Raw genomic sequence first — 18,812 nt, forward strand, 5'->3', positions numbered from 1 at the left:
GAAGCACAAGTTTAGGTGAACCTCAACTTTTCTGCTCCATTCTTCATCAGTCCAATTGTGTTGATACTACTTGAAACAAAGATGCATTCTCCAAGGTTGTGTTTAGAAAGCATTTGTTTACTCATGTCAAAAGTGTTGGGTTAAAATGTCACTGTGTTGGTGCAAGGTAGGCACGTAGAACAACATTTTAGGCCAGAATGCATTAAACTCGGTGTGATTGTGGTTCAGTAACTGTTTCTGATCTAGTTGAAAGAGAAATATATGGATTCACAATGTCATTCATCCCCAAATTTCTTCCAGAGTATTTGGTAGAAAATGCTCAAGGATAAGGTGCTTTAAAAATGGATTTAATTTATATAATCAAATAACCCTTTTGCCACTTAAGTCTTTTAAAAAAATGCATCAGCAGTAGAGTTCCTGCTCTGCCTAAAATACAAAGGCAGATAAACCTACCTTATAGCAAAACTTCTGTAAAGAGGTAAAATGTAACATTCCCTTATTTATACCAAGATGTGCTGAATGAATTGTCACTAGAGTTACTCACTCACTTCTTAGATCTAAGACAGCAAATACTACACACCATCTAACTAAATGGAGATCAGTTAATAGGCAAAAAAAAAATTTGGAATCAAAGTGACTATGGGTTACGGTACAACGTGGACATACAGGTAGCTATTTTGCAGGTCTTTAATTTGCAAGCAGCCGAGATGTTTGGACAAACCAGGATTTGGGGTCAACTATGCAATCCAACTTCCTGCCTGATAAAAGTTAAGCTTGAGTTTCTCTACTTACCATTCGGTCAGCAGAGAGTGTGTTTATACTTTGATACTTTAATATTTTGACAGTTCCTTTCTTTCCTCCTGTGAGAATGTACAAGACTGATTCTGCCAGGATTGGAGCAGTCTCCTTTGCAAACAATCCAGGGACTCTTGGGCAAATGCTGATTCAGTTAGCAATCAAGACTCTGCCTTGCTTTCAAGATGCAAGTCATTTTACAAGCCATGATGCCAGATACAGTAGAGGAAAGATTAAGATGGTACCACCTTTATGATCATGGAAAAAGACCAAAGACTAGTTTTAACTTGAAAACAGCATCCACTGAATACTCACTGAAAAGCTCAAAAGCTTTCCCAGTCCTTTGTGTTGAGACCAAGGCTCTTCCTTATTTGTAGAATAATGTGTGAAAGGAACAATAAAAAAGCTTCACAACAATTTTACTAGCAATCATATCTGATGGCCATATGCTGGAGCTCTAATTCACAGGATGCCTGACAAATTACATATACACTTGTGTATTACTCAATGCTAATCCCCACCTCAAATGCACTGGAAGACACGCAAAGGATACCCAAATTAAACCTTTATCGTCAGTAAATGCTTTGCAGTATTCAAGCTTTACAACTGTAAGTTTGTCATGGATTCATCCATTACAGCTACAAATTTTTCAACGTTTGAGAATTTGACAATACATTGTCCCAGTGCAACAAAAGAAAAAAAAACAAAGTCCACAGCAATGAGTGTTGGAGCTAAGGAACCCAGTGCTAGGTCTTAACTTCAGACAACCTTCTCTCTGATATATACAACCAATTTAATGGTGAAGTCAAACAAAACTATTACTTGCAGCTTGGATTGGTTGTCAGTTTAGAACATAGCAGTCCATTTTTCACTTAGCCCCACCAAGCAATGATCCTTCAACCCTAACCACTATATGCTGGGATAGCAACACACAGGCAGAGCACAGCAAGGGCAGCAGCAATGTAGAGGCAGGCAGAGGGGGAGGGGGCAGGCTCGACAGAGGTGGGGCAAGCAGAGGGACGGAGGCAGATGGGGGGGTGGAGCAGAGAGAGAGGGGGGAGGCAGACAGGGGGTACAGACAGAGGGGGAGACAGACAGAAAGAGGCAGACGGGGGGAGAGAGAGAGAGAGAGAGAGAGAGGGGGGGGGGGGGGGGGGGCAGGGAGGGAGGGAGACAGGGAGAGAGAAGGAGAGACAGACACACACACGCTGGGTGCTGTTCTCTTCCAAATGTTAACTACCTGTACCGCTGTTATAGTCTGACGAGTTCTGTACAATTTTACGGGTATTTTTTAAAAATTTTCATACAGCAAAGAAATGGAAGGTACTGAGGGCTTCTACTGAAGCTGGAGGTGACTGTCATTAGCCAGAAGATGCAGCAGAGTAGAAAAGCAGCAATGACAAATGATTTTTTGAGGTGGAAGGGATTGGAGGGCATGGAAAGGAAGCAAATATTGGGAAAACTCGACACCACCAGGTCTCAGCTCGAGTCTACATCTAGTACTATGGAAAAGTACAAGGTAAAAACTTGTTTGTTTAAAAAAGCAGAAAATTAAATTCACATTCCACTAACAGCGTTGAGGTCAAAGGTTAGCAAACCTAAAGAAACTGCACAGCAAATATACATATTCTTGAAGGTTTTTAAAGAATAAATATTTTTTGTAATTAAACATTATGCAAACACGTGCCACGCTTGCTCTCGCTCAACCATGCATATGCGCTATATACAATTTGAAAAATACTGTGTCCTCCTTTTAAAAGTCATATACAAAGATATCCCCCAGAGCGCTGCCTTACAGTTAGCCAATCAACATTCACAAACAGGGAACCTACATACAATTAATGTCTGGCTGGAAAAAGAAGAGCCAGGTCAAAACAGTTTCAGTTCAATTACTACACACAGAAAAATGAATAAATGAAAGGAAACAGAAAATGGTTCAGCTCTCAGAATGTAGCTACATTACAGATTAAAGTTGGAGGGTTTTTAGTGTGTCATACCCTTCATCCACTTACAATACTGTTGTACATTTTGTGGTTTTATCTACTTTTTTTTATTACAATATAATTTACTTAAACTTTCCATTAACAAAAAGTAGGGTAGAACTCCAGCAGTGTCTGCAAGGGCCAGTGCCGCCCACTTTATTTGCATCAGCACTCTGTTGCTAACGGGTTGACAGTTCATTATAAGCTGAGCCTCAGTCCTCGATATACTCCCAAAGATCTTTCTCATAGCCTTCGTGCACATGCTGTAGCAACACCTTCCTCCGGCTCTCACAGTATCTGATAAAGACAGAACAGTCAATCAAAATAAAACAATTGATTATTCAACTATCCAAAATAAAAAGTTCAACATTCCAGATGGAGGCCTTCATTAGCACAACTGAATACAGGCTACTAGGCTAGATAGGTTTGAAGTGCTTAAGGAGGTAGTGTTAGCAATTCTGGAAAGTGTGAAAATAGATAAGTTCCCTGGGCCAGATGGGATTTATCCTTTGATTCCCTGGGAAGCCACGGAGGAGATTGCCAAGCCTTTGGCTTTGAGCTTAATGCCATCATTGTCTACAGGAATAGTGCTAGAAGACTGGAAGATAGCAAATGTTGTTCCCTTGTTCAAGAAGGGGAGTAGAGACAATCCTGGAAATTATAGACCTGTGAGCCTTACTTCAGTTGTGGGTAAAGTGTTGGAAAGGGTTAAGAGATAGGGTTTATAATCATTTATAAAGGAATAAGTTGATTTGGTATAGTCAACACTGTTTGTAAAAGGTAGGTCATGTCTCACGAACCTTGTTCTTCAAGAAGGTGACCAAACAAGTGGATGAGGGTAAAGCATTTGTTATGGTGTATATGGATTTCAATAAGGCATTTGATAAGGTCCCCCACACTGGCTATTGCACAAAATATGGAGGCATGGAATTGAGGTGATTTAGCGATTTAGATCAGAAATTGGCTAGCTGGAAGAGAATGTGGTGGTTGATGGGAAATATTCATCTTGGAATTCATTTACTAGTGGGGTACCACAAGGATCGGTTTTGGGTCCACTGTTGTTTGTAATTTTTATGAATGACCTGGATGAGGGCATAGAAGGATGAGTTTGTAAATTTGTAGATGACACTAAGGCTGTCAGAGTTGTGGATAGTGATGAAGGATATTGGAGGTTAAAAGAGAGACATAGATAAGCTGCAGTGCTGGGCTGAGGGGTGGCAAATGCAGTTTAAGGCGGAAAAGTGTGAGATAATTCACTTTGGAAGGAGTAACAGGAGTACAGAGTACTGAGCCAATGGTAAGATTCTTAGTAGTGTAGATGAGCGGAGATCTTGGTATCCTTGAAAGTTGCCACCCAGGTTCATAGGTTTGTTAAGGCATATGATGTGTTAGCTTTTATTGGTAGGGGGATTGAGTTTTGGAACCATGAGGTCATGCTATAGTTGTACAAAACCCTAGTGCGACCACATTTGGAGTATTGCATACAGTTCTGGTATTATAGGAAGGGTGATGTGGAAGCTTTGGAAATGGTGCAGAGGACATTTACTAGGATGTTGTTTGGGATGGAGGGAAAGTCTTACGAGGAAAGGCTGAGGGACTTGAGGCTGTTTTCATTAGGAGGGAAGGTGGTTAAGAGGTGACATAATTGAGACACATAAGACAATCAGAGGGTTAGATAGGGTGGACAGTGAGAGTCTTTTTCCTTGGAAGGCGATGGCTAGCATGAGAAGACAGCTTTAAATGGAGGGGTAATAGATATAGGACAGATGTCAGAAGTAGTTTCTTCCCTCAGTAGTAGGGATGTGGGTCGCATTGCCTGCAACAGTAGTATACTCGCCAACTTTAAGGGCATTTAAATAGTTATTGGATAGGTATATGGATGAGAATGGAATAGCGCAAGTTAGATGGGCTTCAGATTGGTTCCGCAGGTCGATGCAACATTGAGGTCTGAAGGACCTGTACTGCGCTATAAATGTTCTATGCTCCATGAACAATTGGATAGTAAAGGGAGAAATACTGTGTGGAGGACTTCAAACATACCTAAGAAAGCAAGGAAGGGTGAATAGATGGAGATTTTAAAAATAATTAAAACTTCAAACTACTTTGAGAAGGAGTTGGCTAATTGGTTTGAACAAGCCTTTCTGTGTATACAGAAGCTAAGTTTATATAGTAACCAGATACCAAAGGAATGATAAAACACTAACTGTTTTAAAATATGCCGAGATCTAAGGTTTAACAGACCCAATTCATTAATCAAAAGCTCAAGGGTCACAAAGTTAAACTCTGGTCCAGCATTGTCAGCTTGGTTCTGTTGATAGCACACTTGCCAGATTCGAATATTTTAAAGATTTCACTCCCATTCCAGGCTTTTTGCATTTAAATTTACTGCACAGCATACAGTACACCAGTGTGCAGTTCCAGCATTGTAAGAAAAACATCTGCCTGATCAGCTAATGTTAAGGATTCCATTACCCTGGCAACATTCATCCTCAAATTACCATCACCAAAAACAGATCAACTGACCATTTACTCACTGCTGTTTTGAGAATTATGCTGAACAAAAGTGGGCACTGGATTTGCTTCTGTGATTAAATATCCAAGTATCTTGTTGTATCTGAAGCACAATGAGTTGTTTAAGACAACATTAAAAAATTGAAAGTTTTTTTTGCACGTGCGTAAGGGAAGTAACTATCTCAGCCACTTAAACTTTAATAGGACTTACTAATTGTGAATCATGCTAAAGCTCTTGCAAGTGGCAAATCCTTTCACATCACAAAACCACAGATAGCCTTGATGCGAGCAACCAGAACGCCAAACTACTTTTACTGATAAGTTCACTATGTGTTAAGCTTACAAGTTACAAACCTCAGGATTTAAATGATCAAAAGGGAATGCTCTAATCATCAATTATGGGATGGGTAACACCACACATTGCAAGAAAAAAAATTAATCCATGAGGAATGGGAGGATCAAAGGAGATGGATTATTCATATTTGTTATGGTCCCTTGGCAACTTTCACCTTCTATCGATCAATCCAACCATCCCTTGGAGAAAAACAATAAGGACTAAGGTTCTACTTCTACTACAAGACTGGGAGTGCCAGCGCATTCATGACTACATTCACAAAGATTACAATAAGAGCCTATACAAGTTTCATCAGGACAGAGTTCACCCTGAAATAAACAATATTTTTGATGTAGAGGAACAGGTGGTCAGAGGGAGAGAAGAGAAAACATTGTCAGCATTAAATTCCTCTCATCCCACCTGTACTTGTCTTGTACTTTCTGTTTGATGTCTTGCAGGGAGTCCTGGGATATGTCCCTCTCCAGATAGCCAGACAGCACTTCTGTTGCATTCTCCAGATCTGCCTGATTGTTCTGGAAGAGAAACACACATTGCATGGAAAAGATTTGGATCTCAACACTAACATGATTGCAGTGTGGAAGCACTTCGAGAGCTGAGTGTTTGTGCTCTCATATTGAACTCCAGCCACCTCAGTTTATCCTCTACTCAATAATTAAAGTCAAAGCAGCAACATTCTTTAATGGAGCATTTCAACTTACAAAAAAATGCTCAAACTTATGTAGAACTATAAAAATGCAGCTAAACTGAAAAGAATCAAGAGTGAATACTAAAGCTTGGTTTGCTTTGCAAAGCTCAGTACAAATAAATACATACCTGGTGACAAGACAAGGCTCTGAAAATACCATCACCAGAAAGGGAAGCAAGGTTGGGGTGTTATATATTTTTTAAAAGAGGAGAAATATCACACAATGGTTGTACAGATGACATTCGCAGAGTTACACAACACTGTCCAATCTGCCCGCGCCAACCAATATCCTAAACTGATCTAGGCCAACTTGCATTTGGCGCATATCCCTTTGTATCCTTCCTATCCATGGATGAACCTTTGAAACATTGTAATTGTACTAGCCTCCACCACTTGCTCTGGCAGCTCATTCCATCCACATACCCCTCAGTGTGAAGTAGTTACTCCTCCGGTCCCTTTAAAACCTTTTCCTCAAACCTGAGCTCTCTAGTTCTGACTCCCACATCCTGGGAGAAAATTCTTGGGTATGCACTCTACCCATGTCCCTCATGACTTTATAAATCTCTATAAGGTCACCCCCTCAGCCTCTGATACTTCAAGGAAAATAGCCCCAGCCTATTCAGCCTTTCCCTACAACAAACTCCAACACTGGCAACATCTTTGGAAATCTTTTCTGAATCCTTTCAAGATTAACAACATCTTTCCTAGAGCAGGGAGACCAGAACTGAACACAGTATTCTAAAAGTGGCCTCACCAATGTCCTACATAGCTGCAACGTTACATCCCTACATCTATACTCAAAGACAAAAATAGAAATTGCTAAAAAAGCTCAGCAGGTCTGGCATCTGTGGAGAGAAATTGAAGTTCATGTTTTGGGTCGAGTGACCATTCCTCAGGGGGAAAAGCAAGCCTGACAACACTTACAAATGTGCATTTTTAGTTCTCATTTCTGGTGATCTGGGAAAGGAATGGTACAGGTAGACAGCCTTTTATCCGAAAAGCTCTGAAATCCGAAGGTTTTTTTGTGACGTTTTTTTCTAATTAAAAAGGTTGTTTGATGTGCAACAGCTAACCCAACACCACACCCACTCGATGCGTGTCAGATGCGGCATGTGGGGCATGGCCCAGCACTGGCAGGCCTCAATTCTGCTTCAGGACCAGTTTTACTCGGTGCATCTGCTGTTGGTAAGACTTTTTAAAATTTCACCATCAATCTGCCACTCATTCTGAAATTCGAAAAATTGAATTCCAAAAACCAGCTGGTCCCGTGCATTTCGGAAAAAGGATTGTGCACCTGTATATAGTGCTTGTTCAATAATCCGAATGACAATTGCAGGATTTTGATTTCATGATAAACGGATGGGAGCAACACTGTGAATAAACTGATAAATAACTTGGAAAGGGAACTTCAAGATGATGCTGCATCGATAATCTTGCTCCTCTTGTCTTCTTGATGGCAAAGTTTGTGAAACTGCAACATAGGAAATAATCTTGATGCTGCAAGGCATGCAAGAGAAAGAATATTTAAGATAGAATGTACCGTGCCTGCTATTCCCTTCTCCTTTATATTTTTCAAATTGTACACAATTGTCCATATGGAGACTTCATACATTTTAAGGTCACTAGAGTGTCGGTGATTGCATAAAGCTTCCACAACCTCATTCATTAACAGGAATGACAAAAACAATGACTACTACTTAATCATGATTCTACTTCCCCATCCAGTATTCATATAAATTGGATATTCTCGTCATATTCTTGGTGCAAAGACTCTATCTTTCTATTTCTTTCAATCTTGAGCTTTAGACTACACTGCTTTAAACCAATGAGACTATTCAAAGGACATGACTGCAGTTTTTAAAAAACTAATCACACTTACTGTAGCACACCGAGAATGTTGTGTTTTTTGGGAACAATGAGAGCAGAAGCAAATACATGGAGCCAATGGGTTTGGAACTGAATGAAACCTGTTCGACAGCAGTATCCTGCTTTGCTCCTGACCAGGTAACTATGGCTTGTGTGAGGACAGTGCAGCAGGGAACCAAGTTTACAAAGAGAAAGCATCGACAAAATCTGTCTTGTGGAAGCACTACAGAGACTCCAGTAACATCCAACTGTTGTCTCTATGAAGGAGTAAGACACCTTTAAGATTGAGGATTTGTCTTTTTCACTATCTGTGAATGAAGGAACAATCTTGTGTCAACCACAAAGAATTAAAAAGAAATGGAAAGGAAGAAAAAGAAAGCAACTAAATCAAGTTAAGTTTTGTGGTCAGACTAGTGTTATTGAAATATATTTCTTTGTTTTTTTTCCTACTTTCCACCCTCAATATACATGTTGTACCTGTCTTTGTAGCTGTCTGTTTGTGAAGCGGAGAAGTTAAGAAGGGAGGAAGTTTAAGTTATGGAACAATAAATTTGAAATTAATGTCTTAATTGCCAATGGTGAAAGACAAACTATTCATAAACAGCTATTTCCATGTGAACTGCAGAACCAGCTGTTTTTTTATCATCTGACTGTGGACTTTATGGTAGATTGATTCAATCTTTTCTCATCTGTGAAAATTCTGGGAATGAGAGCAGGAAGAAGTCTGCCCTCATCTTTGATTTCCAGTGCACTACCCCCAGAGTGAGTCATAACACTGAAGGTTCCAATACTGGACGATTTGAGCTGCTTCCCCACATAAAACCTTACTTTCAGCTACCAAGGCCTAAGCTTTTGAAATGTTTGCCCTAAACCACTAACATTCTTCATTTCAATAAACGGCTCTAAAACCTTCACCCTAAAACCTAAACAAAGTTTTTGTCACTTGTCATAACATTTCGTGAGGTGGTTCAGATTTGCACAATAATGTTTCTCTGAAGCAGCTTGGTAAAAGTGCAATATAAATATAAGCTGAAGTTGAATATGGAGCTTCCATGTTTGTGGTCATGAGGTCTATTCAGAGATATTGTCTGTTTGGGTTTGATACATAGCAGTGCAATAGATACTTCTGCCTTAATTCTGTAAAGTAAAAGAACCAAGTTACCCCTGAGGAAGAACAACAGCTCATTTCTGCAGCAAATCTGGTGCGTAGGAAGCAGACACTTTTGGCACTAGCTTCACGCTTGCCACATGTGGGGATGCCAGAATATGGCATGGGATGCCAGAATAGTGCATGCCTGGGACATCAGAGAACAGTGTTTGACTCACCACTTGCCCCATCACGTTAAAAGGAGTTTGTAAAGCAGTTGCAACACTTTCAGGCTACAGAACAAGTATGACAAGGAAGTAATGACAATCAACAATAGAAAAGGCTTACGTGAGATTTGCTCAACATACAGAAGTTAAGGCATGGCATAGAGACAAGTTCTCAGCAAGTGGCTGCAGGAAATGCAAAACCTCAAAAGTGTCTGAAACTAAACTTGCAACCACAAATTGAAAGCTATTTTCCTGTCACATGGGAGTAGCAGTATATTTTGACCTCAGTCAACAAGTCAAAGGAAAGATGCACAATGGAGAGTTAGCGCAGAAATTATGTACAAGATGCATGTAGAGAAATTGTGTAATAAGATTATACTATGCGCCTATAGATGGTGAGGAATCCTATAGGATTCTTTACTTCCAATAGATTTGAAAACATTTATGAATGAATTAAAAGACTAAACTTCAAGCAAAGGATCTATTTAGTTATATATTATGATAGTTCCTACTTGCTGCTCATAAGTCACCAATTGTATGCAAAGCTATCACACAGCCTGCCATTTTTACAGGCCAAGTTGAAAATTTTTAGTTCACCTGAAACCACAATATGTTCCAGAGTAACTGTTAGTCTATGCCTAGATTTTATCAGATAAACAGATTTGTCTCACTTTCAAGATAACAATTTGTAGCTCTGAGTGTAAAGAGGGCCTACCTCAAAGATAATGGACTGGTTGTTCTTTCTGAGGTAGAAAGCAAAGACGTAAGTGTACATTAATGTAGCGCGACACTGACAGAGCACATCCACAGCTTTCTTCAGGAACTGCACCTCAATCCAAGACATATTGTGTTGTTGCATTTCCTCCATCTTCTGCTTGACCTGAGCATAGAGTTTGTGCTCAAACCGCAAGCTCTGCATGTGGTTCATATAGCGGTTGCAGTAGAATAGGTACCGCTGGAGTGCTGCTCGAGAACGCTGTGAAACAAACAAACGGTAGGAACTGAAAATGGTGTTAGAAGATTGAAAATAGTAGCAATTTCACTTTTTCAAACAGACAACTAATACTCAACATGCACATACAGTCAATTAAATTCATCTGATTTGACAAATGTTAGTATAGCAAACACATACAAATATGATTTGAGGGGTAAGCCATTTGGCCCCTGTGCCTGCTCCATCCTTCAGTTGTATCATGGCTGAGCAGATGGCCATCTTAATTCTCCTGCCTCCCTCCAATACCCTTCTAATTTTTTTTGACTAACAAGAAATTCCAACATAGAACATAAAGTACAACACAGTACAGGCCCTTCAGCCCATGATGTTGTGCCAAGGATTAATCCTAATCTAAAATAAAATAACCTAACATACGTTCCCCTCAATTCACTGCTGCCCATACGCATGCCCAGCAGTCACTTAAATGTCTCTAATGACTCTGCTTCCACCACTACCACTGGTAATGCATTCCATGCGCTCACAAATCTGTATAAAGAACCTACCTCTGATGCCTCCTCTATACCTTCCTCCTAACACATTAAAACTATGACCCCTCATGGCAGTCAATCCTGCCCTGGAGAAAAGTCTCTGGCTATTGATGCATTTTGGAAGGTCGAATTTGAATGCTGAATATAGGATTAAAGACAAAATTCAAGACAGGATTCTTGACAGTGCGGAGGAAGTTGCCTCTCATTACCTTGTATATCTCGATCAGGTCACCTCTCTTCCTCCTTCTCTCCAGTGAGAAACAGAGTTCAGTCAACCTCACCTCATAAGAGAATCCCTCCAGTTGTGGCAGCATTTTCGACCTCCTTTGTACCGTTGTGAAAGCCTCGATATCTTTCCTATAATAGGGCGACCAGAATTGGGCACAATATTCCAAGTGTGGTCTCTCCAGGGTTTCGTAGAGCTGCAGCAAAACCTCTCAACTCTTAAAACTCAACCCCCCTATGAATGAGACACAAAACACCATGTGCTTTCTTTAGAACCCTATCCACTTGGGTAGCAACTTTGAGGGATCTATGCACTTGAACACCAACTTCCTCCATACTGTCAAGAATCCGGTCTTGAATTCTGTCTTTAATCCTATATTCAGCATTCAAGTTTGACCTTTCAAAATGCATTACTTAGCATTTATCCAGGTTGAACTCCATCTGCCATTTCTCAGCCAGCTCTGCATACTGTCTATGTCACACTGCAGCCTGCAATAGCCCTCGATACTATCAACGGCACCTCCAACCTTAGTAATTTAATAACCCACCCCTCAACCTCGTAATCCAAGTCATTTATAAAAACTACAAAGAGCAGAGGCCCAAGAACAGAGCCCTGCAGGACCCCACTCAACACTGACCTCCAGGCAGAATACTTTCCATCTACAACCACACTCTGCCTTCTGTCAGCCAACCACTTCTGAATCCGGATAGCCAAACTCCCTGTATCCTGTACCTCCCAACTTTATGATTGAGGCCACTGTGGGGAAACTTATCAAATGCCTTGAAGTCCATGTATACCACATCCACTACTCAATCTTTGTCAACCTGCCTCATCACCTCCTTAAAAGAATCCAGTAAGATTTGAGAGGCATGACCTGCCCTGCACAAAGCCATGCTGACTGCCCTTAGTCATGCTATGCTTTTCCAAATAGTCATAAATCCTATTCCTCAGGATTTCTTTCCAAAACCTTGCTGACCACAGATGTCAGACTGACTGGTCTGTAATTGCCAAGGATTGTCCTATTTCTCTTCTTGATAAGAGGAACAACATTTGCCTCCTTCCAATGCTCCAGTACGACTCCCGTGGAGAGTGAGGAAGCAAAGATCTTCACCAGCAGCTTAGCAACCTCCTTTCTTGCTTCCCAGATCAACCCAGGATAAATCTGGTCTGGCCCTGGGAACTTATCAATCTTCATGTTTACCAAAATTTCCTTCACATCAGCTTCTTCAATCTCGATCTGTTCAAGCCTGTTTCCCTGCTCCTCAAAGTTCTCATTTACAAGGTCCATTTCCTTAGTGAAAACCAAAGCAAAAAACTCATTTAGGGCTTCCCCATCTGCTCAGATGCCACACACAAATTCCCTACACTATCCCTGATAATTCTCTTATTCCTCACATATGAGTAAAATGCCTTTAGGGTCTCCCTAATCTTTCCTGTCAGGCCTTATTCATGCCCCCTCCTGGCTCTCCTTCCTAACCAGCCTGAAACCCTCAAGCTGTGCGAGACCTTTGCTTCCTCCGCATTACATAAGCTGCCTTCTTCCTTTTGACAAGAAGCTCCTCTGTTCTTGTCATCCAAAGTTCCTTAATCTTATTTTTTCTTGCCTCATTTACTTCTACCTTAAAAATATTCAATGACCATATCCAATCACTGTTTAGGGAAGAGAGTTTGAAAGACAATTGTCAAGGGTAAAAAAGTGCTTATCTCAGTCTTAAATGGGAAACTCCGTAATTTTAAACTGTTCCTCATCACTCCTGGCAGGAGAAGCATTCTCTCTATCAACTTTTCTCATGGTCTTATAGTTCAGTAAGATCAGCTGACATTCTTCTAAACTTCAACTGTTTGCCCCAACCTTAACAAGCATAGCTCCTGAGAAAACCACTCATACAGTTACTCCAAACTGCCTCCCATGTATTTTCATCCTTTACAGAAGGTGACTAAAATTGTACATAGTACTTCAGCTACGATCTCACCAAAATCCTGGACAACTTGTAGCAAGATATATCTACATTTATATTCTATTCCTCTTGCAATAAATGGCAACATTCCAGTTGCCTTCCTCATCACCCAATTTTCCTGTACCAACTTTTTGTGACTCAGGTCCTATGACACCCAGATTTCTCTGTACTTCACTTTTGCAATCTGCTTTTAGAACACAGAACATAGAACAGTACAGCACAGAACAGGCCCTTCAACCCATGATGTTGTGCCGACCATTGATCCTCATGTATGCACCCTCAAATTTCTATGACCATATGCATGTCCAGTAGTCTCTTAAATGTCCCCAATGACTTTGCTTCCACAACTGCTGCTGGCAACGCATTCCATGCTCTCACAACTCTCTGGGTAAAGAACCCGCCTCTGACATCCCCTCTATACTATCCTCCAACCAGCTTAAAACTATGACCCCTTGTGTTAGTCATTTCTGCCCTGGGAAATAGTCTCTAGCTATCCACTCTATCTATGCCTCTCATTATCTTGTACACCTCAATTAGGTCCCCTCTTCTCCTCCTTTTCTCCAATGAAAAAAGTCCGAGCTCAGTCAACCTCTCTTCATAAGATAAGCCCTCCAGTCCAGGCAGCATCCTGGTAAACCTCCTCTGAACCCTCTCCAAACCATCCACACATCCTTCCTATAATAGGGCGACCAGAACTGGACACAGTATTCCAAGTGCGGTCTAACCAAAATTTTATTGAGCTGCAACAAGATCTCATGACTCAAACTCAATCCCCCTGTTAATGAAAGCCAAAACACCATACACTTTCTTAACAACCCTGTCCACTTGGGTGGCCATTTTAAGGGATCTATGTATCTACACACCAAGATCCTGCTGTTCCTCCAGACTGCCAAGAATCCTATCCTTAATCCTGTACTCAGCTTTCAAATTCGACCTTCCAAAATGCATCACCTCGCATTTATCCAGGTTGAACTCCATCTGACACCTCTCAGCCCATCTCTGCATCCTGTCAATGTCCCGCTGCAGCCTACAGCAGCCCTCTATACTGTCAACGACACCTCCAATCTGTGTGTCGGCTGCAAACTTGCTGACACATCCTTCAATCCCCTCATCCAAGTCATTAATAAAAATTACAAACAGTAGAGGCCCAAGGACAGAGCCCTGTGGAACACCACTCGCCACAGACTTCCAGGCAGCATATTTTCCTTCTACTATCACTCACTGTCTTCTGTTGGCCAGCCAATTCTGTATCCAGACAGCTAAGTTCCCCCATTCCTCCTGACCTTCTGAGTGAGCCCACCACGGGGAACCTTATCAAATGCCTTGCTGAAGTCCATGTACATCACATCCACAGCTCGACCCTCATCAACTTTCCTAGTAACGTCCTCAAAGAACTCGATAAGGTTTGTGAGGCATGACCTGCCCCTCACAAAGCAGTGTTGACTGCATTTAATCAAGCCATGCTCTTCCAGATGGTCATAAATCCTATCCCTCAGAATCCGTTCTAACACCTTGCAGACGACAGACGTGAGACTTATGGTCTGTAATTGCCAGGGATTTCCCCATTTCCTTTCTTGAAGAGAGGAATTACATTTAACTCTCTCCAGTCCTCAGGTATGACTCCAGTGGAGAGCGAGGATGCAATGATCTTCGCAAGTGGCGGAGCAATTGCATTTCTCGTTTCCAAAGCAGCCGAGGACAAATCCGGTCCGGGCCTGGCGACTTGTCAATCTTAATGTTTGACAAAATTTTCAGCCCATCGGCTTCCTCTATCTCTATCCATTCCAGCATGCACACCTGCTCTTCAAAAGGTTTCATTCACTACAAAGTTTGTTTCTTTCGTAAAGACAGAAGCAAAAAACTCATTTAGGGCTTCCCCTACCTCCTCAGACTCCACACACAAATTCTCTATGCTATCCCTGATCGACCCTACTCTTTCTTTGACCATTCTCTTATTCCTCACATAAATGTAAGATGCTTTTGTGTTCTCCCTAATTTGTTCTGCCAAGCCTTTCTTGTGCCCCCTCCTGGCTCTCCTCAGACCATTTTTGAGCTCCTTCCTCGCCTGCCTGTAATCCTCTAGAGCGGAGCTTGACCCTAGCTTCCTCCACCTTATGTAAGCTACCTTTTTCCTTTTGACGAGAAGCGCCACCGCTCTCGTCATCCAAGGTTCCTTCTTTATCTTACCCCTTCTTGCCTGTCTCAGAGGGACATATTTATTCATCACTTGCAACAACTGTTCCTTAAACAGTCTCCACATGTCTATAGTGCCTTTACCATGGAACAATTGCTCCCAGTCCATGCTTCCTAACTCATGTCTAATTGCATCTTTATTTAAATAATGTGCTGTTCTATTATTCCTGACAAAGTGAGAGAGTTCACATTTTCCTACATTAATATTCCAGCTGCCAATTCTTGGCCTACTTGCTTGTCCTATCTATACTCCTTTGCAGCCTAATTTCCAGTTCATAATTTACTTTCCAACAAAGCTCCGCATAATCAAGAAATTGAGCAACAATACATTGAGACCTTTTATCCAAGCAATTGATATTAATTGTGAAATTAATATCAACAATCAGACCTGTGGCACACCAGTCTTCCAATTTGGAAAAAACCCATTACGCTCACCTTCTGCTTTTCAAATAGCTAACCAATCCTCTACACGTAACCTTTAATGAAGCACTTTTCCAGAAGACCTCTGTCAATCTAAGTACACGACATTCACAAGTTCTTCTTTTCTCATTTCCTCTTTTATTACTTCCTCAAAGAACAAGCAATTAGTCAAACACTTCCCTTTCACAAAAGCATGGTGACTCTGCCTAGTTAAGACTGAGTGCCCTGTTATAACCTACTTACTAACGGATTCTAGCATTTTCCAATGATAGATGTTAGTCAGGCCTTTAGTTCCTTACTTTATGTCTCGGTTTTACTTGCAATTTTCCAGCCTGACAGGATTTTTACAGAAAAGGTAATTTTGGAAAATTAAAACCAATGCGTCTACTAACTCTTCCTGTAACATCCTGGGATGGAGTATTTTAGAACTAGGAGACTTTTCAGAATTTAATTTTCTCAATATCTTTTCTCTAATGGTCGATTGTTTTAAATTTATTGCTCCCTTTCACATTTGGATTTAAATTTATTGCTTGGATATTGTTGACATTGAAAACTTATGTGTTTAATTCATCTATTTCCTTATTTTCTATGATTAATTCCCCAGACCTACACTCTAGAGGACTAACTTGCACTTTACTCAGTTTTTCTTTTTAAATATTTATAGAAACACTCCATATCTATTTTTATAATTCTCACTAGCTTTCTCTTACTGGAATTTTTCCTTCATTATTAATCTTTGTCATTCTTTGTTGCTTTTTATATTCCATCCATTCATTTTTGCTTTCTCTTCAATTCAGTACTAGCTTTTGCTTCCCTAGCTAGTTACAGGGAATTGATTCTAAGGCAGGGATGTTTCTTTCCAATTCTTTCTTCTCTCTCAAGTCAAACTAGATGTGGAATTCAGCCATATTATGATCACCATCTCAGAGGGACACTTTTACGAGGTACTTCATCAACCTTGACTCATTGCACACTGTCAGATCTTGTCCTTTATAGCCTTCCCTTAGGTTGATTCTAGAGCATGCCAAAAAAACATAGTACCCAAGCTACCTTTACTAATTTGATTCATCCAATCTATACATGGATTAAAATTACTCATGATCTTTGCAATACCTTTCTCACAAGCCCTCAGTATTTATTCCTGTAGATCTAATCCTAAAATGTGGTTGCAGTTAGGGGATGTATAAACCAGTCACACAAGTAGCCCCATATCTATACTATTTCTCATCTCTATCTAAACTGATTCAATAACTGATTCTCTAGAAATAATGTATTCTCTCTCCACTGTACCAATGGCCTTCCTTAATTAGCAGAACTACCCCATCACCTTTTCCTAGCTTCCCATCTTTTCTAAATGTGACCCTCCCTTGAATAATCAGGTTTCAACCCATTATTATCTTGCAGTCATGTGTCTAATAACTACTAAACCATACATATTTATATCTATTGGGATTGTCAATTCATCCATTTTGTTACAAATGCTACATACTGTCAAATAGAGTAACGACTACTATTTTTGTTGTCTCCATCCTTAGCCACTGCTGCACTCTTATGTTCGAGCTCTGGCCCTTTGATGGGTTCAGATCAATTCTCTTATTGCTATCTCAATTTCTTGCCTTGTCCTACTTAGTTTATTAAATCTTCCCAAGTCTAATCCCTCATACCCACAAGTGTCTAGTTAGAAAGTATCAAGCTTCATAAACAGTATGGTTTGGATGACATGACATGGTTAAAATTGTTAGGAACAATATACAATGATACTCCATTACTTAGCTTGATTGCAATATTTGCCTGTTATTTATTATTATCTTTAATGTGTAGCAGAATCAGTCTTTCAAGGAAACTTACTTGTAGTTCTGTACTCCCTGTACTTTTTCTATTTATTAGTCATACAGCATGGCAACCCTTTGGTCCAAATAGTCCATACTGACCAAGTTTCCCAAACTAAACTAGTCTCAAATGCCTGTGTTTGATCCTTTCAATAGTAAAGATATTTATTGTTACAGTAACAGTCAAAGACAAGTGCTCAATAAACTTGTACCATGAAAAAAAATTGTGACAACTGTTTTACTCAGATCGCAAAAATTTGAATAGTTGTCATTCTTACTTCCTGTGAGAGTCCACTGACTTGAAATTGGCGAGTGAGTTTTATTTCAAAACTCTATTTTGTTGGTAAAAGCAAACAGGAACTATGGCAAAACACTGGATTTCCTCTATTAAATCAATAGGAATTGTCACACACAAATGGTAAACTCACAAGTGGCGATTCTGAAACTCGATCTAGTGTTTGATGGCACAAGTTCAGTTAAAGTCAAACAAAAGTATTGGATTTATTGTCAGAAGTCCATATTTATGATGTAGACACAAACACACAGAGTCTAGTTTTCTTAGTATTAAAATGAATGACTCTGAAGCAAGGTCTTAAAGAATCAAGAGCTTTATTTGTTTATATTAAAGTAAAATTGCAGTTTGGTTCAGACACTAACATGGTCACTCGAGTCAGGACGTTATGGGTTCAAATCCAAAATATAGCTGAGTAGTTGGTTTAAAAGGATCTTATACAACTGCCTCCATGGCAACTATGGATTGGTAATAAATGCTGGGTTTGCACCCCAGTGAAACACATATCTCCAAGATTAATTATTTTAAAATGAAAACTAAGTGATTAAAAAGCTCGATGTGACAACAGAGAAAATGTCTGCCTGAGTAGGTGGATATAAAAAAGCCTCAGCACCACTTGTAGAACCGAGAGCCACGTCCTAGCAAATATCCCTACAAAGACTTTGACTATCCAACACACAGCAAATAGTAATCTGTTACTGGAGGCATACAGCTTCTTACATATTGACTACACATGTACCTACATAATGCTCTAACTCTACTTCTAAAATGTAAACCACTGGTCACTGAATTTGCACATCCTGAAGCAAACGTGACACTAAAATGACAATGGGAAATCCTCAGCAAACAACAAATAGAGCTCCACAACAGCAACACTACATGTAGTTCACAAGGTCTGCTGATA

The 18,812-nt window shown here is 40.2% G+C and overlaps 1 protein-coding gene across 1 annotated transcript in view; it reads right to left on the bottom strand.

The window, feature by feature from the left end:
* Positions 1 to 1,196: 1,196 nt before the first annotated feature.
* Positions 1,197 to 18,812, bottom strand: part of LOC140458361 (E3 ubiquitin-protein ligase ARIH1) — a 76,595-nt gene continuing 58,979 nt past the window's right edge. The window contains exons 12-14 of the mRNA XM_072552793.1: positions 10,224 to 10,484; positions 6,043 to 6,155; positions 1,197 to 3,074 (exon numbers count right to left, since the gene is read on the bottom strand). Of these exons, the coding sequence (XP_072408894.1) occupies positions 2,990 to 3,074; positions 6,043 to 6,155; positions 10,224 to 10,484 (459 nt within the window). The 3' untranslated portion in view covers positions 1,197 to 2,989. The remainder of the gene's footprint in view (positions 3,075 to 6,042; positions 6,156 to 10,223; positions 10,485 to 18,812) is intronic.

The sequence above is a fragment of the Chiloscyllium punctatum genome, chromosome 33, assembly GCF_047496795.1.
Source record: "Chiloscyllium punctatum isolate Juve2018m chromosome 33, sChiPun1.3, whole genome shotgun sequence".
Taxonomy (NCBI): domain Eukaryota; kingdom Metazoa; phylum Chordata; class Chondrichthyes; order Orectolobiformes; family Hemiscylliidae; genus Chiloscyllium; species Chiloscyllium punctatum.